Source organism: Culex quinquefasciatus, chromosome 2 (genome assembly GCF_015732765.1).
Source record: "Culex quinquefasciatus strain JHB chromosome 2, VPISU_Cqui_1.0_pri_paternal, whole genome shotgun sequence".
Lineage (NCBI taxonomy): Eukaryota > Metazoa > Arthropoda > Insecta > Diptera > Culicidae > Culex > Culex quinquefasciatus.
In genome coordinates, this window is record NC_051862.1 from 184,764,422 (window position 1) to 184,787,924 (window position 23,503).

General features: G+C 34.5%; 1 protein-coding gene across 1 annotated transcript in view; it reads right to left on the reverse strand.

Annotated features, from left to right (window-relative positions):
- Positions 1 to 23,503, reverse strand: part of LOC6031275 (serine/threonine-protein phosphatase 6 regulatory ankyrin repeat subunit B) — a 105,582-nt gene that overhangs the window by 39,612 nt on the left and 42,467 nt on the right. Inside the window, 2 exon segments of the mRNA XM_038252714.1 lie at positions 2,149 to 2,241; positions 11,821 to 11,937. Of these exon segments, the coding sequence (XP_038108642.1) occupies positions 2,149 to 2,241; positions 11,821 to 11,937 (210 nt within the window).

Below are 23,503 nucleotides of genomic sequence, written 5' to 3' on the forward strand. Positions count from 1 at the left end.
CCACTTTTAGAACTATGAGTTTTGTAAAGTATTTTGTAATTTTTAGTTAAATAAATGATTCAATTTCAAATAAACTATTCCAAACTGAAGATCAGTATAAATTTCCATATTGCATATCACAGTCCAAATTCCATGCAACCCGACTCCTGCCCAGCATTTTTCAATCATTTTCGCACCATTTCAGTTCAGCATTAACTACCACCAGGTGGAAATCACACTCACAGTCACTGCGCGGGATAGGAGGGTGGGCCGGAAAACACAGTTAAGGAATCCATTTCACGGCCTGTCAGCAACGGAATTTGAGTCCCGGTGCTTGATGGATTTTGCCTTTCTGGTGGGGTCGTCGAGCGCAGTTACGATTTTCCAAAACATGCACACACACACATAGATACACTTGCACTGGTATAAATAGAGTCACACATTGTTGTTTTCGTCGTCGTCGCAGAGTATTCGCCAAGGGATGATAATGGAGGGTTGCAATAGGGTATCCAGGAAATTGATTACTATTCAATAAAATTATTTTATTTATCATTATCTAGAAACAATAATATTTTTATTTGTTAATTATTTTAATTGAAATTTATTGAAATTTACTGTCAAATGTCTGTCAAAAAGTGTTTTTTATTTTCATTTTGTTCTAAAAGTGCCTCGAATTTCTCTTTTTTGTAAAAGTTAACCCTGTATTGCTGCGTTTAGAATCTGATTTTTGAATGTTTGCTCAGATGCTTTCTCTATGTTTGGTCGTAGAAGGCGTGGAATGCGAACCCAACAACATTTTAGAAGATAAAAAATCCTGAAAATATTCCTGAAAAGTTAGGTTTATAAAATCACCCTGATCGGGAACAACCCTAAATTTAACCCTAACCAACAGTTGTCTCTTTCTATTTGCAACAACTTTTCTCGAAACACCAATGCTCCGAAACCTCAAAACTTTTCGGAAAATTCATTTTCCACTTAATTTTTGCGATCTGGACCACTGTGCATTGCAATGAAAAAACTATTGGAAAATGCTCATAAGTTTAAAAAAAAAGTACGATTTGACGAACACAAAAATTTTGCCAAAAAAATGTTTTTGCGGTTTTGTACATCGAAAATTCATCAAAAATTCGAATATTTTTTTCAATGAACCAAAACATGCTAACATGATGTTAAACGTAGGAGAATTCTTTTAAATTAATTTCAGTTGATTTTCATTCAAAATTCGTTTTTTTTAAATAGCCTTCTGATTTTTTAGGCCGGCTTTGAAGGGTGACCAAAGCATTAAATAAAATTTGAATCAGCCTTAGAAAATTTGAATAAAAACTTACCGATCATTTCATCAGTATGAGTAAATTTGATTACACTCTTGTCATTAGTTTTTCCTCTACTTTATAACATTTGAATACATAAAATTGATTTAAACTTGGTGCTTATCTTACAAGAACATTTCTGGAGTTTTTTTTTTTTTTGAATAGGTCCAATAAACCTAATTGTCAGTTTATGCTTTTTGGGTGTTTTTTAGTACCCCTCAAGCCGGTTTCAAAAACACCCGAAAAGCAAAAATTTGAAATTTTGTTAATTGGAACTTAAAAAAAAAACTCCAGATTTTTATTAAAATATGTTGGCATAATAAATCAAATTTGAGAAAAATAACAATAGTCTTTTAGTTAGTAAAAAAAATGCCTATCAAAACACTTGCTGCATTCTTAAACATACTGACCATGTTACAAAAAAAAAGAAGAACAAAGTTAGAAGTTTGCTTTTGTCAATTTTCCCGGACACCCTACTGCTCGGAGGTGGAAAAGGAAAAGGGGTTCACAGATGGCGTTTGTTGGTTGCGATTTCAAGTAGATAGCCTACTTCTGATGTGTGTTATGTGCTATCCGGGAGGTTATGGACGGTGTTTGTGATGTTCATCAATTTTTGTTTTGCATTTATGATTTCCTGCACTTTTCACATGGTATTCTCGTACGAATGTGAGGTTATGGTTGCACGTGGTTACATAACACGATTCTTCACGAAAAATACTGGGTTTTGAATGATTTCACTAGCACTTTCCGATTTCTTTCTCGTTCTGAAGGTGGGGTTTGTCTTTCAAGGGATATGTTTGTGTGTTTGTAGGTATGGTGTGGTCATTTTTTGGGGGATAAATGGTTGGGCTTTACTCACCTTCAGTTGATCTGCCGTTTGTGCCGAAAGGAGCTCCCTGCACATAGACTGGTTACCAGCCTCGACAGCAAGCAGGAGTGGTATTTTGCCTTTCTGTAAAAAATTGATCCTTACTATATCTTGCCAACATGGCTTATTTTTGCTTCTGCTTGCTGCCGCAGCTCTTCTTCTTTTATTCAGTGTCAAAAAATTGGTGGCCAGCTTCTGAACTTCAACCCGGTTACTAGGAATGGCCACGGTCCCTCCGCGTCGCGGCTGAACCGGACTCTTGCCAACCGTAGAATTTCGTTTGCCAGCAGGCCCGCCCACGCTGCGTCTCGGCGGTCCAAGGTTACTGTTCTTCCGAAGTGACACCGACCCCTGACCACTCGGCCCTGGCACTGGCCCCGGAACAAGTTGAGGTGGACCACTTTTGGTGCCTTCCGGTTCGGCTGCTTCATTTACCTCAATATTTTGCGCCAGAATGGCCGCCTGGAAGTCCACGCCGAGCGCCGACGTCGGCGTTCTGGAACCAGCCTCCGAGATCGAACCCTCGGGCGATCCATTATTTCCGGTGGCCGCCGCCGACAGCACTGCCGCTTTGGCCGGATTAAACTTCGCATACTTTGATTGTACATTCTGGAATCGCTTCACGACGTTAGACATGGTCTAACCATACCAACTGTCATTCTGAAACTACTGATGGGCGCAATTTCGCTTCGGCTCATTTCAGCGAAAAACGCGGGCTCGCGATTCCGGAATCGGTCGGTATTTATGCATACACACAGCGATACCAACGGAGTACCCTCCCCCCTTGGAACCCCCTGCTGACCCACCGTCAAACCAATCGGCATAACAACACCAAAATATCAAGAATGAAGCTCGCCCCGGTTGAAACCCTGAATCGGAATTCATAACCTCACTACCAAACAAACAGACACTCGCGCGGGACTGTCCTCGGTGAGGTGGTGCCCTCCAGGGGTGGCCTCCCCGACCGTCGTCGTAGCCAAAGTCACGGACCACCGTTTCGATGATAGGTTCGGGAATCATTTATTTTTGCCAACTTTTTTTCTAAGCTTCGCTGTATTTGGTGGAAGAAACAAAATATTGAAATTTTTGCAAATAAACGGATATCTATATCGTAGGACGACGCCGGATTGGGCGCAGTGGCGTAGGTTCGATTGAAGGATTTTTTTATTTATATTTTTATAATTTTCGATTTAATGTATGCAACATTGTAAAAAATACACAAAAAATGTATAATACATACCGGCGAAAAAATAATAATCTAAAGAACTGAATGTATTCAATGTGTAAAACAATTTCAACTGTCTAACATTACAAAAAAAAATATTCTGGGTTGGCCAAAATAATTATTAGTTGAAGTCAAAACTCGATGAACACCTGAACTACTTAGCTAGCGATAAAGTCGGAAATGTGAAACATTTTTTCAATTTTGGATTCATTTCAGCTGCCTCCAAATTGCCTTTTCCATAATTGTATCAATAGATTTAAAAAATGAATAAATTACCATTTTTCAGATCTTCAAAGTGATAATGCAACGATTGATGAGTTCTTATTTTAAATAAAATTATAAATTTCTATATCATTAGTGTTTAATTAGAATTTACCAGTTCTGCTCCAGGATGTTACATTTGCAATTCAGAGTTCATAAGTGGTGGTGCATCTTTCTCTCTTGAGAAAAATAAATGTTGAAAAAAAACCCATGGTTCATGAAAAAATATCGAGCTATTTCCAAAATTTATGTTTTGTTTGAAAATTAAAACATGCTTTAAAAAAAATCTCAACTTGTCATATTTTCCTTGTTTACTTATCTTTAATAGTAGTTTATGCAACAAGTTGCAAAAGAGGATTTTTCAGCACGAGTCGTACATTTATCCAACGAGGTTCACCGAGTTGGATAAAAACTAAGAGTGCTGCAAATATCAAGTTTTGCAACGAGTTCCATACAACATTTTTTGCAATTCCAAGAAACGCACACTGAGTGAAATTTTAAGTCAAATTTTCATGTATTTTGTCAATAAATCGTTTAAATCAAAAAAATGTTGAAAAGTGATACTTTTCGAAACAAGTGCTGAAAAGTTCAACTTTTCAGCACCCATTTGAGTGTTGAAAAGTAGAACTTTTCAGCATTTATTTTGAAAAGTGTTGCTATTCGATTCTGTTATTTTTGGTACAGAAAAGTAGGCTATTTCGTCGTTCAAAAATGACAGGAAAAGTGAGTAGTTTCACGACGGAATTGCAAAAAATATTTTTATTTTATTATAGACATATGTCCAAAGTCCAGAGGGAAATCAAAAGAATTGATGGGCCCTTATATTAGCACCTGGCATACGGTGAAAATCTTTGTAATAAGGAATATCGGAAAGGAAAGATTTAAAACAGGATACCCTACCTTTGAAACTTGCAAAATTGGTTATTTAGAGTGGTTGAGGGTCGGATATTATTTTTAATATTTTTGTTGAAAATAATAAAAATTAAACAAATTCAACAAAATTTTAATGTTACAACAACAACTTACAACAAAAGATAGAAAAAAAAATCATAGCAATTTCTTAATGTGGGTTCCCAGAAATAAAAATGGAGAAAAACAGAATGATGAATGAATGATAAATACATTTTGATTTTTCTAAAAAAAAGTCATCCTACAAATTCGGAACACCCACAAATTTGGAACACTTTTGTGGTAATTTGTCAATAGGATGCAAAATGCAATTTTTCTGTCGTCCCTGCTATTTTTAGGACCTTTATTTGGACATTCTCTTGCTATTTTACTAGTAAAAATAGTAACTTTTGAACAAAAAACCTAATTTCAAGAATTTTTTATCCAGAGCAGCAAAACACTGCCTCCAAATTGCCTTTCCATAATTGTGGGATGTTATTGTGCCTCCCACAATTGGGGAACACCTGAATTTAACTGATATTTTCACAAAAAAAAGTTATCAGACCACCTTTAGAACATCACTAAGCTTGAGTTTTATTGGTTACAGAGTGTGAAGTCATTTTTTTGTAAAAAAATGTGTACTCCTGGAGAGATCCAAACATTGTTTACATCCGTAAGAAAAAAGTCTTCCGAATTTGACGATTTCAAGGGTCCATTTTTTCTTTAAAAACGTGATATAAAACGTAAAAATGTCAGCCGGACTATACATCAATCGAAAAATCGCAAGAAAAGCTTTCGCTTGAAGGAAAAAGCAAATCGATTATCTATGATTTGTTGAACATTGGCAGATCTACAGTATGTAAAAAAAGTATTTACACCCCTTGGGCACTATGCACATTTTGTGATGAAACATGTAAAAAATTTAAAGTTTGACAGGAACCTAGTACTACGTTTTGTTCAGAAACTCATGCCAAACATTATGCTACAAAAAGCTCATGAAAAGATGATTTCTATAAAAAGTTATATAACAAATACTATTACGAAAATAAAAAAGGTGCAAAAAAAGTTTGTACACCTTTCGAAAAATTAACATAAATAATGTTATTTGTTGACAAATCACCATAAATCCAGTCTCCCAACTCCAAATAGGCATCCTTGACTGATTAAAAAAATAATTTGGATTGAATATAAAGTTTACTAACTACCTAGTATAAAAGTTTTTATAACTCTGGAAATTCTATATAAAACTTATCTAAACTTAATTTTGCAAATTTTTAATTCAACTAAATGTCAATATATTACCATAAAATTGCAAAATAAACATTTTGGAGTGGGTATAACACCGTTTTGGGGGTATTTGTATCGATAGAATAGATTTTTCGTTGGAATTTCGTACCAACCCGGAATTACGTCGTCGGAAAATCCGCCGGCATCTGAACCGGTTTACAATTCACAAGTCAACCTATGTGGAATCGGAAAGGGCATAAAATTTCCGATCTTTTGATACCCATACATTCAGGTTTTCTATAAAACCCACGTTTTTAAATACCTAAGCAAAAACGTTGTTATGGTTTCGTTTGAGCAACCTGCCAAAAATGTATGGAATTTCGTAATTTTTGTTCTCATGGATCAAACTTACTTTTTGCCCAGGTATTTAAAAACGTAGGTTTTAAAGAAAACCTAGATGTATGGGTATCAAAAGATCGGAAATTTTATGCCCTTTCCGATTCCACATAGGTTGACTTGTGAATCGTGGACCGGTTCGGATGCCGGCGGATTTTCCTACGACGTAATTCCGGGTTGGTACGAAATTCCAACGAAAAATCTATTCCATCGATACAAATACCCTCAAAACGGTGTTATACCCACTCCAAAATGTTTATTTAGCAATTCTATGGGAATATATTGACATTTAGTTGAATTAAAAGTTTGCAAAATTAAGTTTAGATAAGTTTTATATAGAATTTCCAGAGTTATAAAACTTTTATACTAGGTAGTTAGTAAACTTTATATTCAATCCAAATTATTTTTAATCAGTCAAGGATGCCTATTTGGAGTTGGGAGACTGGATTTATGGTGATTTGTCAACAAATAACATTATTTATGTTAATTTTTCGAAAGGTGTACAAACTTTTTTTTGCGCCTTTTTTATTTTCGTAATAGTATTTGTTATATAACTTTTTATAGAAATCATCTTTTCATGAGCTTTTTGTAGCATAATTTTTGGCATGAGTTTCTGAACAAAACGTAGTACTAGGTTCCTATCAAACTGTAAATTTTTTACATGTTTCATCACAAAATGTGCATAGTGCCCAAGGGGTGTAAATACTTTTTTTACATACTGTATAACTGTTCCGAATACGAGGAATGACTGTAGACCTTTTTTTTCGAGATTTTTAATTATATATTTTCTTGTTTGTATATACTTTTTCCATGCATTCCCTTTTTAAGTTTTTCAAAAAAAGGAACCATGCAATTTCGTGAGCTGATCATGATAAATGAACATCTTGTGAACATCTATACAAATGGAATTTTGGATTTTTTAAAAGTAATAGTTTAATGTTAAAAAATACTCTCGAAAAGACGAGAAAATTTGCAACAATTTTAATTTTTTGACAAATTTGTTCAAACTACTGTTTGCTTAATAAAGCCGTTTTAAATCTAAATTTTGCGATTTTTTTTCCTAGTGTCACTACGAATAGCTCTCAAAGTATTGGTTATATTTTCAAAAAAATTGAGCGATTTTCTATTCACTTCTATGAAGATATTTCAATATTTTCATCAAGGCTTATATTTGAAAATAACAAATAACAGCTTAAGGATTTTTAAATGTTAGATGAGAAAAAAAATACAATGAAAAGTGTATTTTCGAAAACGTATAAAATTTCTTAAGAAGGTGTTTAAAATTTCGTGTTTTAAGTTATATGTACAGTCCAGACTCGATTATCCAAAGGCCTCGGAAAAATTTCACTTTGGATAATCAAAACTTCGGATACTCTCTTTATTTTGATTGTTTAGTTTAAGTATTATAGTCTAAACTCCTTTATCAAAAGTTTCGATTGTCCGAAGTTTTTTTTTTTTGTATTTTATTTATTTTCTAATTTTAAACATCTAATTTGAGTTCTGCGATCCCATTTTAGTAAAATTTGAATGGTTGCAAAATTAAAATAGGAGTTTATGCAACATGTTACAAAAAGAGGACACGCGTCGTAAATTTATCCAACGAGGTTCACCGAGTTGGATAAAAACGACGAGTGATGAAAAAATCAAGTTTTGCAACGCGTTTCATGCAACGTTTTTTTGCAATTCCGAAAAACACCCTTTGAACAGAATTGTCCATGCATTGAGCCAATGAATCGTTTGAATCAGTGTTGCAAATGAGTGATAAAAAAGCTATCAATAGATTATCTCTGCACCAAAAATATCCGAGAGTATAGCGGCCGTCACTGTAGCTTGTGAGATCTCTTCTTGTGTCTCGTGATTCCCAGCGATGTCATTCTTTCTCTATCACTCCTCCCCTTTTCCTCGACTATGCGCTCTCACCGCTGAGTCTCTCAATCTCTCCGAAAACTGCAATGAGAGAACGCGAGATGGCGATTAGGAGCCGACCACGCATGACGTCCTGTTAAACTGCGTTTGCGAAATTGGTTTTGTGGCGGCTTTTGTGGTTAAACGCTGTTACGGTAGCATGATCGTGGAAGCGGGAATGAGAGAGAAAAGGAAAATGTCAATCGCGAGTGGGTAAACACGAAAACGTGTTCGGCTATGTTCGGCGCTGAGAGGTTCAATGAAGAGAGAAGAGCAGTTGAATTTGAGGCATGAATATTCAGGCGAGATAATTGTAGTTGCTGAGAGCTGATACTTTGATATTTTAACAACCCTGGTTTGAATCAAAAAAAAAAATTTGAAAAGCATAACTTTTCCAAACAAGTGCTGAAAAGTTCATCATTCAGCATCAATTTCAGTGCTGAAAAGTAGAACTTTTCAGCATTTGTTTTGAAAAGGGTTACTATTCAATTCTGCTATTTTTGGTACTGAAAAGTAGGCTGTTTCGTCGTTTAAGAATGACAGTTAAAGTAAGTAGTTTCACAAATTGCAAAAAAAAAATGCATTTTTTTTAAATTTCATCATCGCTAAAATGCCCATCTTGGATTCAAAAAATCAAAATCACTTTAGAGAAGTTCAAGAGTCACTAAAGCTCAACAATCAAAAATGAGACAACGAAAAAATATATATTTTTTTCGTGATTCGATTAACCGAAGTTTCGATTATTTGCCAAGGCTCTCGGATAATCGATTCTGGACTGTACACCTAGGCTACTGTAAATTAATTTTAAATCCAAGATGGCGACCAAAAAGACGGTGATAAAATTTTGAAAAAATCCATTTGTTAATTTATAAATTTGACTAAAATTGACTAAATTTGACTAAAATAGGGTCGCAGAATTCAAATTTGGTGGTAAAAGTATGAAAATAAAAAAATACGAAAAACTATATTTTTTGTTCATGAACTTTGGATAGTCGAGTCTTGACTGTATAATATTTCCTTGAGATCAATTTTTTTATTGCGAGTGCCAAAATGCAATCGAAGTTGGATCTGAAAATCTTAAATTTTACATGAAGAATGAACTTTAAATAAAATAGATGTATCGGTAAAGTTTCATAAATTTCAAGCAAATTTATGTAAACACGAAGGATTACCAAGTTTAGTGAATTTAGTCAAAAAGCTCGGAAATTTTAATGCTGCTTGTTGATAAAAGTCAATTCTTGTCCATGTTTGCGATTCTGTATGGTTCACTGTGAGTATTGCCCTACAAATAAACACCCAATCAACCGCGATACACTTTCAACACCCGCTGGCCACCAGTTAGTAGTGCAATCAATCGAACCACACGCGATCAAATGCTTCGAAACCTTGTGCCCCAAAAAATCTACCCATCCCTCTAGCATACAACCTGATCACGTTGAAAAAGATAAACACCACAAGCATAAAGCATAAAACACATTTCTGTATCGAAAAATAAAACTCCACTCTCCCCTCCCAGACTGGGTGGCAGACGCATTAAAAGAAAAAGACTAGCACCGTGACATGCGTGACAGTCGGGATTCTTTTTCCGACACTTTTCACCTAGTTTTCAACTGCTTTTCTTTTGGTTTCGCACGCTAAAACTTTTCCACGTTACCTCATCACGCCTCAACAAGTCAGCTTGGCGAATGTTGAAGAACGATTTTTGTCTGGGACGTAACCTCATATTTTGGCGGAGGAAGTCAACTTGGAACTGACCAGTTGGGGACATTTCCGAGGGTGGTCAAGCCCAAAAGGCTCGATCAAGATTTGGGTTGGTCAGGAAGTTGGGCAATGCTAATTAAGGTGCAAGTTGCACTGTTGTGGCAAAAACAACCATTTTTGCCTATTTGAAATGAACTTTAATCACGCAGTGCTGCTAAAAGTTGACCAAAGTTGGAGGGTAATAACGTACCTAGCCCATTTGGCCTATTATGAGAAAGTTCGAAACTCACCCAAGGTGAACAAAACGTGTCAAAAGTAACATATGGCCGTTACTCTTCACGATGGATTCCGTTATTGATCCAACTGAGCCTGGTTTTTCTGGCACTGGTGTGAGGGCTCAACATGCAAGTTGATTTGCCTAGTGTGAAGCTACGTTTACACGTGCAGTAAGTAGCAATATGATTGCTCCCAAATTCAAACAAATTGATATTTTATGAGAAACAACTGAAGATTTCTCCAAAAGCAACCATTTAATGGGCGTAAAGTTCGCGCCAAAACCTGACACGGCCAAATCTATTTTTCTTGGAGAAAAAAAAAACTTCCAGAATCAACTTTTTGGCGCGCGTAAAAAGTTTCAGGTTCACGGAAGACCCGACTCAACGAGGGTGGAAAATTTCAGAAAAGTCTTACGTAGGGTAAAGGAACCACAACTGTCACTACCAAACATTCTTTTTAAATGTTGTTTAAAATTAATCATGAAATGTTTTTAATTTCCGATCTCATGCAACAAATTTCATAGAAAAGTAAAGAATATTTTTTTTAGTTAATACAACTTTACTCTATACTTATTCCCGATTGAAGCAAAATAATCATAAAAAAGTGCGCCAAATACAGTACCGACACCGGATATCGATCCGTTGTTGACCCGAACATTACCGAACCGATTGTTCATGAATGTGTTGTCCGTGTAGGCGTATTGGTGCAATCGAATCCATTGGCGGATATGGATTTGGAAAATGGAGGAGAAATCCCTGTAAAAGTCGTATCAATGAACTGCGCACACTTGTAAAGTTGTCAACGATTACTTTTACTTAAGAGACTTCAACGAAAGGTAAGAGTGGAAGTTTTTAATATTCTTAAAAACATCAAACTTTTTTTTTAATGACATTTCCAGAATTTTGTATGAAAGTTAAAACTTTGAATTTTAAAATATCTCATTATTGGTCAGGAGGTTTCTTGGTCCAAATGAACTGATATATATTTTTTTATTTGGACTCCCAGCCATGATAGAATTGTTCCAAAAATTTCAATGTTCGAAAAAATGTCAAAATCTTATTGTTTTTAAAATCCATCCATAACTTCTTATCGTTTTAACCGATTTTAGCTCTCCTGTGCATTTAATGACTAGCCTAATCTAGTATAATACCGTTTTGACCGTGTTTGGACCAGAGAGTCTTATTAAATTTATATTGTGTTGGTGTCAAAACATCAGTTATAAAAAGATTAAATTTTGGTTCAATATTACATATTTTCCAAAGTAATTTTACCACTAATGACGCAAATAAATTTTTTTTGTTGGTGTTTACCTCTAATAATTATTCGGTGAAAACAAATCAGTAAAAAAAAGTTAAAAAAAACAATCGATTCTCGAAAACCACGCAATCCCCTTTTAGATACTTTTACACTATGTTGCCCCTGAATGTAGGTCGCGTGAACAGTCCCACCTGTCAATTGTTTATCACCCATCGAACCACTCCCCACCCACCCTCTACTCATTCCCACATTGTCAAAATTCCACTAGAAAAATAAGCATTACAAATACCACCAGAAACAAACTGTTACCAATGGAGACCTTTGTAACGCGATTCAAACAATGTGTACTACACTCCGAAAAATACTTCCGTAAATTGCGCGTGTCTTACTTTCGACCCTTGATTCACACTGAATAGTAGAAGAAGTAGCAGCAGCAGTAGGGCAGCACCTGATTGAGGCATTCACGTTAACGAGAGATTAGCTGTGATTAGCTGAAAGATAATTGTCAGCCCCGCAGCAGTACTTACACCGTCAGTCTTTGCTCGAATATCCTTACCGGCCGCCGTCAACAGAGCCCGTAAAATGGCGGTTGCAGTGCCGGTTTGTCTACTAGCTACCAAGTGAACAGCCGTTTGTTGCCGTGACTAATTGGGTAAAAGAGAGGAAAAAAAAGAGGGTAGAACAAAATACACAGATTAATCAACGCGGAAAGCTGGTTGTTTCCCTAAGAAAAAAAGCGAGGCTCAGCTTGACTGCAGTGACTTCATAATCGCGCGGAAACCCTCCGAATCCTGCCTGTAACTTACCCCCGGCGGGCCAAGGAGCCCCTCCGGTAGCAGTTCGCCCACGTACTGCTCATCCTCGCAGACCAACCGTTGGAAGATCTTGAAGAACGCTTCCTCCTTGGCCACCTGCAGCTGTTGCTCTTCCTCGACGGCATTGAGAATCGCTTTCTGTAAGGGGGAGGAATGGTTACGTTGTGGGAAACGGCTGCAGCTAAAGAGGAGCTTTGCTGGCCGCATCGATCGTGTTGTGGGGATTTTTAAGAGACATAAATTTTACTGTTTCTGGAATAACTGAAGCAACATTTTTTTGTTGGTTTGGTAAAAATAAAAATTGAAGAGTAAAATTTTTTATTATAAAATAAATAGGAAAACTTTTACTTAGCATGGTTTTCAAAAATAGAAACTTTATTTATATCTTCAATCGAGATTTTAAGTGAATTTACTGAATTAACCGTCGAAAATCATAGAAAAAATAAAGTAATGACAACTATTTATGCATCAATAGTTCCGTTTTAAACAAATAAACGTTCAAAACGAGATTTTTTTTTAATAGGTTTATACTAGAAATTGCAAAATATGTCCTATCAACATAATCAGACCATATGACTTGCTTGGTCAAATGTGTTGTTTTTTTAAGATTCTGAATTGGATACGAAATTTAAGGTTGATCAAGTGGTTGAAGTTCGCAAACATAATATTCAATTTTAATCACGTTAAGAATATTTGTCTATTTTCTTTTTAATTTTCAACAATTTTTAAGCATTGAGAACATTTTAATCAAGTTTTTTTTTATTTAAGTTTCTTTTGTATTTTCTTGATTGTATAGCATATTACGAAATTGATTATTAAATAAATAGCAATTTTTCCAATCACTTACTCAATACATAGGGATAATTCTCTGTACCTGTCTATAATCTAAACAGTAAACACAAAAACATGCCTCATTGCACCAATAATACATTTTCTAACTATTCATTGTTTTTTTTTTTTTTGACAACTCATTACCGCCTTATCCTTTTTTCTCTTAGCTCTGGCCGAGTTCGAAAAAAAAAATCCATTTTCTCAATGTCTAATGAATTTAAAAAAATATATGCATTCCAACTACGTACAGCTTTTGAAAGTTGCATTGAAAGATTGATAATAAAAAAATCCCACCCACCTCCCAGCGACCCTTCAAAATGGCCCGAAAAATCATGGGCAAAAAAATCCTTAAACTTCGAAATTTCAATGGAAATTTAAGTGCAATCAGCTGAATTCAATTTGAATTCATTTTGAGCATGTTTGGGTTGTAAATCATCATTGTAAACATCTTTTGAATTTTTGAAAATTTTAGATGTGAGCAACTCTCTAAGAAATCGGCCGATTTCAACCATTTTTATTTTTTTTTTATTTGACCTCAACTTAAAATATTTTTTTCAAAAGGATCGAAAAATTTCACGATTGAAAATCGGACCATAAGTTGCTGAGATATCGTCATTAGAAAATGGTGGGTTGTTTTGGTGAGATTTAGAAAACTTCAATTTTCGTGTTTCTTTTTCTTAAAGCGGCTCTATTTCAGCAACCCGAGGTCTAATCTTCAATATCTCTTAGACAATTTTATAGCAAATTTTCTGAACTTTAAAAAAAATATTTTTAGAAATGGTTACTCATGGTTACTATTTTTAAAAATCAAAAAAACTGCTAATATTTCGCTAAAATCGAACATTCGGTGGCTATATCTTGAAAACAGAGCCCTTTATCAAAAAATCTGTAAAGTACTTTTTGATTGAAAATTCAATTTTGCATTAAAAATAATGTCAAATTTGTTTTTGCATAAAACTTCGATTTTTTTCCAAAAATCACTATTTTTTTACCAATTCATAACTCGGCGGCCATGTTTTTCTATGGCTCAAAAGTTGCGGATTTTTGTCCCCTAAAACATATCCAAAAATCTCGTAATTCAAAAAATATGTATTTTGGGAAATCGAGTTTTAGTGAAAAAAAAGTTGATAAAAAAATCTGCAATTTTTTTTCGTGTACCTATTTCTTTTTTTTCAAAAGTCTTCAACAATACCTACAACTTTGCCGAAGACACCAAATTGATCAGAAAATTCACTCAAAAGTTACAGTTGTTTGAATATTTACATACAATTTTTGTATGGACAGCAGCCAAAATTGTATGGAAACTTATATGGGTGTACCAATGACGCAAAATAGCTTATTTGGTCATAGGAAAGGCCCCCACAAAGTTTGAGCCAAATAAAAAAATACAAATAAAATCCATATCCGGTTTTGGTAGAGAATTACTCATGTGTAGAATCGCAAAAAGTTTTTTTTTTTGCATTTTTTTTTTGTTTTCGTAAAATTATACTTTTTTTTGAAAAATAATGATTGCAAAACAACTGAACTAGTGTAAAATGCATTTTAAAACTCTGTTCTCATTGAAATTTTGAGATTATGGCATGGTATTTATATTTTTATGTTTTTGTATTTTTTGTATTGATGAGGACTGTGCAGAACAATTAAGTTTACGAAAAACCTGCCGATTTTGTAATGTTTTATTTTCGAGATATTTTGACATGTTTTAGGGGACCAAACCTGCAATCTTTTGGAGTCATAGAGAAGTATAGTCAAAAATTTCACCACCAAGTTACGATTTTTTGAAAAATAGTGATTGTTGGAAAAAATTAAAATCATACGTAATATTTGTTTAGCCTTATTTATTATGTTAATTTAAAGTTGTTGTCGAAAAGAACTTTACAGATTTTTTTAAGGGCCCCGCTTTCAAAATAAAGCCACCGAAACTTGGATTTCAGATAAATATTTGCAATTGTTCGATTATTAAAAATAGTGACCATGTGTGACCATTTCTGAAAATATATTTATTGGAAAAATCAGAAAATTTAAAATGAAATTGTCGAAGAAACATTGATTATTGGACCTCTGGTTGCTGAGATACAGCTGCTTAAAGAAAAATTAATAGGAAAATTGAAGTTTTTCAAGTTACCCAAACAACGCTCCATTTTCTAATGTCAATGTCTCAGCAACTAATTGTTCGATTTTCAACGTTAAAAATGGAACACTCATAAGATTTTCCAATCGTTTCAAACACAATATTTCACTGAAATCAAACTTTCGGTGGATTTTTCTTGAAAATTAGGCACTTTATCAAAAGATCTGTTGTGTACTTTTCGATTGCATATTTCAATTTAAATAAAAAAAGAACAAACCAGTCGCATTTGACGTGGTTCCCATACGGTGCTATTGAATTGTTTGAAGTTTCGATAAGTAGTTCAAAAGTTATGTATAAAAAATTGTTTCCGCATATTTTCGGAAATTGAATAAATGGCAGGAAATCACACTAAATATATATCGTTGGTTAGGTCATCAGAAACCATTCCAACGAGCCCAAAACATTGAAGATCTGGCAACCCTGCCGCAAGTTATGTTCATTTACGTGATCTTTATGTACTTTTTTGTAGCCGGATCTCACTTGAATGTATGTAAACTAAGTCTAGATCCGATTTCCGACCCATCGTTGAGTATGTTATCAAAATACCTTTCCAACGAGTACAAAACATTGAAAATCTGGCAGCCCTGCCTTGAGTTATGACCACTTAAGTGATATTTATGAACTTTTTTGTAGCTGGATCTCACTTAAATGTATGTAAACAATGTCCAGGTCCATTATCCAACCCTTGTTGGTTTAGTTATAAAAATATCTTTCCAACGAGTCCAAAAAATTGGGAATCTGGCAACCCTGTCTCAAGTTATGACCACATAACTGATATTTATGAACTTTTTGAAGCTGGATCACATTTAAATGCATTCAAATGATGTCCAGATCCATCATTCAACCTTTCATTGATTAGGTTATAAAAAGACCTTTTCAACGAGTCTAAAACATTGACGCTCTGGCAACACTGCTTCAAGTTATGACCGCTTAAGCGATATTTATGTACTATTTTTTAGTCGGATCTCACTTAAATGTATGTAAACAATGCCCTGATCGATTATCCGACCCATCGTTCCGAATCTTAGAAAAAATGATGAAATTTGTATCTGAAATTTGTATCTATGCGGGTTTTGTCCCTTAAAACATTAAAAAATCCAATAAAAAAAAATTTATGAATTTTGGAAAATTGAGTTTCAGTGAAAAAAATATGAAAAATTGGCAAGATTTTTTTCCGTGTGTCTTTTTTTTCTAAATAGTTTTCATCAATATCTAATACTTTGCCGAAGACACCAAATTGATTAAAAAAATCCTTCAATAGTTTCAGGTTTTCAAATATTTTCGTATGTATTTTTTTGTATAGACAGCTCCCAAAATTGTATTGAGACTTGTTTGAGCTCATAGGAAAGGCCCCACAAAGTTTGAGCCAAATCAAACGATAAAAATGGTCGAAATCGGTTGATTTTGGAGAGAATCGCACTGAACGGTTACATCGTAGTATTTATCAAACTGGTTTCCACAAATATTTACACCATACATCACTCGCAATATCGAATCCTTCATCTTCATTTTGGCCCTGAACTTATCCATGCTGAATGTCTCAAAATCCTCTCCTTGTGATCAAGTAGCAGTCACTTTCCAGCTGTGCACAATTTTGTAAACAGAGCACTTTATCACACTGCACTAGTCCATGTGCCACCACACGGCTGTGTAGTTCAACTAGTCCTACTTTGGTGCTTCTAGTGAATGCAATTCGTGTAGTCAGCCGGAACCTTCCGAAAAAAAAATCCGGAATGAAGAACACTAATGTGACCCTTTAGCCTCGATTGGCTGTTCATTTTTTTTTTTTTGCTGCCATCGAGTGGCCAACGTTGAAAAGTTTGGGGGTTGAGCTAAATGTTGGATTACGAATTTAGATCACTGTCAAAGTTGGCAAAACTATGAAGTTTGGTCTAGATTTGATTTAGCGTGGGAGTCAGATAGCATTATGTGCTTTCACTAGGGTGCAGTTACAGGACCACCCTAACTATTACGAAAGGCTGAGGAAAATAAATTCAAAATTGATATAAGTGCAGCATTCTCGAGCCAGTAATCGATCGCACGGAATTGAAAGTCATGCTGAGGCAGCTGAGCCGAATTCATTGCAGTTAGTAACTCTTTGAATGCACTTACTGGATTTTTGTGTAACTTAGTTGATGTTCAATTAAAAGTTTGTTTGAACTTGACTGAATTTTGCACAAATTTCAGCCTTCGTTTTTAAAAGGTTCATTCCACTAAAAACTACTCACAAGCCAAACAATGTTCACACTAATATGTGTAAGATACGCTCATTAACACGACCCGCCGACAACTGAAAGCTCCAGTTTTCCTTTGCAAAGCTTACCCAGGTCTCGGCTTGGTTCAAATCGAACAGCTTGGAAAACAGCTCCATTTCGGACCAAACCCGGATCGACAAACACACGAAATTACCGTTCCGTAAACTGGCGTAATTCGTCTGCCCCGGGCTTCATTCATGGCGAAAGTTTGCGCCAAATCCACGAGTAAAAGGATTCTCACCCATCGTGGAAATTACCTCCCAAGCTTGAGTCGATTGAACAAAGGAAAAAGTTTTCCCCCCTCAGCACAAAACAAATCAAATTGAAGTGCCACGTTTACTACGTTCTGGACGGAGATTTTCGCCTTGGCAAACAGGAAGTCTAGTAGATTCCTTCCGCTTGAGTATGGGGAAGGCGCGCGCAAAATCCATCATGCACGAATCAATTTCAGGCCACTTTCACTTGGTGCGAGGTAAGGTGATGTATGTTAGGCCCAAACAATTTCACGGAATTTGCATCAAAATAAACTCAACATGGCAAAGCAAACCTTTCGACTATTTTGTTTGTTGTTTCAAATGGAAAAATAACTATGGGAACTGTGATTTCCATGCAAATGGGAAAAGTTCTCACCCATGTGCAAACTAGGGGAAATTCTCGTATCTTTGGCAGGTTAATCACTCGCACCTAATTCCATCCAATTTGCTGATTTTCACTATTTAAACAACTAAATTTGCAAAACTTTTGATATAAACTTGCTTGCTCACTTCTTATTGAGCTATTTATCACTCGATTTCAGTTGAAAACGCTTTTAATTAGCTTTAATTGAATGTCAAAGTTCTTACCTGCCAACATTAGAGGCACGCTGGAATTAGATGCTGTTCCCCTATATTCGATTCCATTCCATTCCATAGTGAAATTATGGAGTGATCTGGAACAAAGCAGCATGTTCAAGTTGAAATTTGGAACGCATTTCTGTAACATGCGTTGCTTTTGAGTGACACTTGATCTGAATGTTTTAAAAGGTTTTAAAACCAAAGCTCACAGACTTTTAAAATTTCGAAATCCCGAATATTAGGCTGATTTTTATTTGTAATGAAATTTCGTAACGTGGGGGCAGGGTTCGAAAAATCATTTTTTTTTTAAATTACGTAATAAAAGAACGCTCCTAATAAAACAAAACAAAATAGGTGTACCACTTGGCTTCAAAGTTCAAATGGGATTTAACCCGTAAAATCAGTAAGTTTTGTTTTTTTTTGTGTTTTGAGTTGAGCCACTTAACGGTTTTTTTTTTAATTTTGCATAGCTCAGGCATGGAAAACTATGAATTAACCATTTTTTTTTTCTAATTTCAATCGATTTTAGCTGTTTTGGACGCAAAAGAAAGTTTAAAAAACTAGACTAACATTTGAAAAGGCCGTAAGAAAAAATAAAATGCTGTTTTGAAGGTCTCGGTACTAAAAAGCCTTTGTCTGAAATTACAGTAGATGTTCGGTAACTGGGCTGAGAACGTAGCCCAGTCACCGAATGTTGCTCGTTAACTGGGCTGAACATAAAATAACGAGGGGACCACCGATGCATAATATTTCCCAGATCAATTATAAAAAAAAATTAATCAAATTTATTTACAATGCTTATGTTTCATTTTTCTTTAATAGTGACTTGAAATTATATAAATTTTAGGAAAAAGTTTTTTTTATTCATTAAATACGATTTTTGCATCCATTAGCCCCTCGCCCAGTTAAAGAACAACTGATGTATTTTTATCGGATTTCTCGGTCAATTTTATGCAATTTAAAATAAATGGTGATTCCAAGATACAATGTTTTGATACCAATCTGAGAACTTGTTTTTTTTAATCATGCTGTTTTCGTGGAGAATTGCTGAATAATCGTTCTGGTACTTATTGATTTGCATTATTTTATGTGTTTATAGTTTTTTTTATAGAATCGAATAAAACAGGCTGCTTGTTTACCAAATTTCATTGATGACAATAGCAAAAAAATAATTTTTATAGAAAATAAATTTGTACCTACTTGAGTTAAATGATCAAAGGAACTAAATGATATTTGCAACATATGCATATAAATAAAATTAGACTGTAAATAATTTTTAATTTATAATTTGGCTATCGATAAGCCCTAGATCTATCAAACAAAGTAGAAAGATCATACCTTACCTTGCAATTTAATATTGAAAATTTCAAACACTTTTGAATAATGTCAATTGATCAGAAACATATCTAGTTTGTCCATAAAGATCATTTTTGTATTTATTTCTTTTTATTTAATTCCAAGATTGTTGAATAACATCTATTCATAGTCTACATCTAAACGCGATGATCTTTAAAATTGAAAAAAAAATCTTTGTAAAAATAACAATGAAGGCTGCAGTTCTTAGTTGTATTGTTAAACTTAAAACATTGGTGGATTTTCTGGAAACATTTCATCGCAAACAACATGTCAGGCGTGTTGGTGAAGATGTGTCATTTCGTTACCAAGTAAAAAGCAAAGCAATCCACTTTAACGACCCCCGGGTCTTTTGTGGGTTCTGTTGCAAGTTTCTGCTCATTTCTAGGCGTCCCTAGGTTATGTGTGGTGTGTCAAAACCTTTTTTACGCAAATGGACCGACGTTTTACTTCCCCATCCGATAGAAGGCCAGGAGGATAAGGTGGAAATCGAACCCGCGACCTACAGAAACTTAGGGATCGGCAGCCGAAGCCGCTAACCACCGCGCCACGAGGCCCTCGTTACTAAGATAGTGAAATTGAATCGATAATCTCTAGCAGGAGATATATTTATTGTGAGATACATTCTAACCACCAGAATCTGGGGCAAATCAGTTATGTAGAAACAAGCCTTGTCCGACAAACTTCGTTCTGCCTTTTTTTTCGTTTGTTGACGTTTTTTGCTTATTCAGCCTCCTGTGATCAAAATTTGATTTTACGTAACTTTTTCCATACAATTTGCCGATGCTTCGGAATCAGTTCCAGAGTGGCCAAAGTGTCAATCAGTTAGCATATACATAAACCTTCCTTAGGCTTAACCGAACTCAACGCAACAAAGAACACCTCGATCCGACGCTCCGTATTGAACTGATTCGCGTTCGAACAAAACCGTCGAAATTTTAGTTAGCTATATGTATTTTTATTTTTAGGAAAGCGACATTATTTTTTCAAGTTTCGCTTGTCAATAAATATATTAATATGAAACTTATTCTTTCTTATTTATATTGGACAAGTTATTGTGGTTGATTTTAAATCCAGAAAACAAAAAAGAACATGAAACGTAAAATTTTAAATGCTTTAAAGATATTTAAAACCTGTTGCCCCTGTTCAGAATGTAATCTACATTATCACCAATGAATGGAAAATGATCAATTGTATGATTCCAAGGTTTAAAACAGTAACATTTTTTTTTGGAAAAAAATGTTAGGGACCATCCGTAAACCACGTGGTCACTTTGGAGGGGTATGGCGAATGTCCACGATCCATACAAAAATGTTTCTTTTGTATGGATAATTGTCCACGAGAGGGGGTAACAGATTCCCAAAAAAGTGTCCACGTGGTTTATGGATGGTCCCTATAACGACTTTTTCATAAATATCGCGGAACCCGAGAAAATTCAAAACTTGGGAAAATAGGACTCATTATCAAGTACAATCCAAAATCCAAACATTCAATATTACGCCATTTTGAAATGTTAGTCTCGATTAAAATTTTTTGGAAATATTGTATTCAAAAAGATTGGAATTTCACGAATGCTTCATATTTTAACATTGTACATCGGAACATTAGTTGCTGAGATATCAACATTAGAGAGAAAGGGGGCAAAAAAATAAATATTATATAAAATTCAAATTACAAGCCATGGTCTCAACATTTGAATGAAAAAAGTGATTTAAAATGCATTTTACACCTGCCCAGTTGTTTTGCAATCATTAGTTTTTAAAATATCCAAGTATTGAAGAGATTTTTTTTTCTCGTCGAAAAAAAACTTTTTGCTGTACATTGGAATTTCACAAAAATTAAAAATATTTTTGATCGATCACAGACATGCTAAATATGGGTTTAATCGCAGGAAATTGCATTTCTAATGGTTTTCAGTTGGCTAGACTTCTATTTCCTTAAAAATTTTGAAGTTTTTGAGAGACATTTTTTTTCCCCCTGATTTTTCGGACCGATTTTGAAGGGAGAAGGGGTGACATAAACTTTGAAAAATATTTTCAACGGCAAATCTCAGAAAAGTTGATATTTGATGTCCATATCAGAAAATAAAAAAAATAAAAATCTCTATTTTTGCAAATCAAGTTTTAGTGAAAAAAGTGAAATTCATAATCACCAAAAAAATTACCGTGTATCTTTTTTTTCAGTGTAGTCCTTATCGTTATCAATAACTTTGCCGAAGACACCAAATCGATCAAAAAATTCCTTCAAAAGATACAGATTTTTGAATTTTCGTAAATCATTTTTGTATGGACAGCTGCCAAATTTGTATGGAAAATTATTTGGACAAACTAAATTTCAAAAACTATTTTAACTTCTTTCAAGAATTCTCCTAGGTGGGGTAAAATTACTGAAACAAATGAATGTTTGAACTAGTTTATTTACTGAATTGAAATCAAAAGTTTTGTTGTTACTAGTTTGACGATATAAATATTCTTTGCTAGTCAGTTAGTTGTCCCATAAACGAAACTTGCAGCCAATAACACGAACACGAATACACGAACGCAAATGTATGTCTTATAACAATGCATCGCAATTGTATCTAGACATTTTTTTTTTTTTTTTTTTAAATTTATATTTATTCAAATTTCTTTTCCATGTACATTCATTCAGTTAAAATATTATTGAGTGTCCAATCACAAATGATGACTTTTCACCTCAATTTTAAATACTAGCAACTTTCATTTATTCATGAAATATTGTAGCTTTCGCTATTCAGTGATTTCAAATGTAGGAGGTCCTACATGTACAAAAGGGAAAAGGGATACCTTAAAACTAACTTATAAACTATATAAAGAGCGGATCAATGCAGCTGAAGACTGCAATGATTTTTGTCGAAATGCATCAATTATCTTATTGGACATAACATCCAAAGTGTCAACTTCGGCTAATTGATGAAGTTCACTGGTGCTGAACCAGGGAGGAAGTTTCAGAATCATTTTCAGAATTTTGTTCTGAATCCTCTGAAGTTTTTTCTTCCTGGTTAAGCAACAGCTTGTCCAGATCGGCACAGCATAAAGCATGGCAGGTCTGAAAATTTGTTTATAAATTAACAGTTTATTCTTGAGACAAAGTCTAGAATTCCTGTTTATAAGTGGATACAAACATTTAATATATTTGTTACATTTAACCTGGATACTTTCAATGTGATCCTTGTAAGTAAGGTTTTGTCAAAACCAAGTCCAAGATATTTCACTTGATCCTCCCACTTTAAATTTACCTCATTCATCTTTATAATGTGATGACTTTTGGTTTAAGAAAATCAGCCCTTGGTTTGTGAGGGAAAATAATAAGTTGAGTTTTGCAGCATTTGGAGTAATTTTCCATTCTTTCAAATAAGAATTGAAAATATCCAAGCTTTTGTAATCTTCTTGTGATGACACGAAGGCTTCTGCCTTTGGCGGAGATGCTTGTGTCATCAGCAAAAAGTGATTTCTGACATCCTGGGGGCAAATCAGGCAAGTCAGAAGTAAAAATATTGTATAAAATTGGACCCAAAATGCTTCCTTGAGGGACGCCAGCACGTACAGGTAGTTGATCAGATTTGCTATTCTGATAACATACCTGCAGAGTACGATCCGTCAAATAATTTTGAATAATTTTCACGATATAAATCGGAAAATTAAACCTTTTCAATTTCGCAATCAAACCTTTATGCCAAACACTGTCAAATGCTTTTTCTATGTCTAGAAGAGCAGCGCCAGTAGAATAGCCCTCAGATTTGTTGCTTCGAATTAAATTTGAAACTCTCAACAACTGATGAGTAGTTGAATGCCCAAGGCGAAATCCAAACTGCTCATCAGCGAAAATTGAATTTTCATTAATGTGCGTCATCATTCTATTAAGAATTATTCTTTCGAATAATTTACTAATAGATGAAAGCAAACTAATGGGCCGATAGCTTGAGGCTTCAGCAGGATTTTTATCCGGTTTCAAAATCGGAATTACTTTGGCAT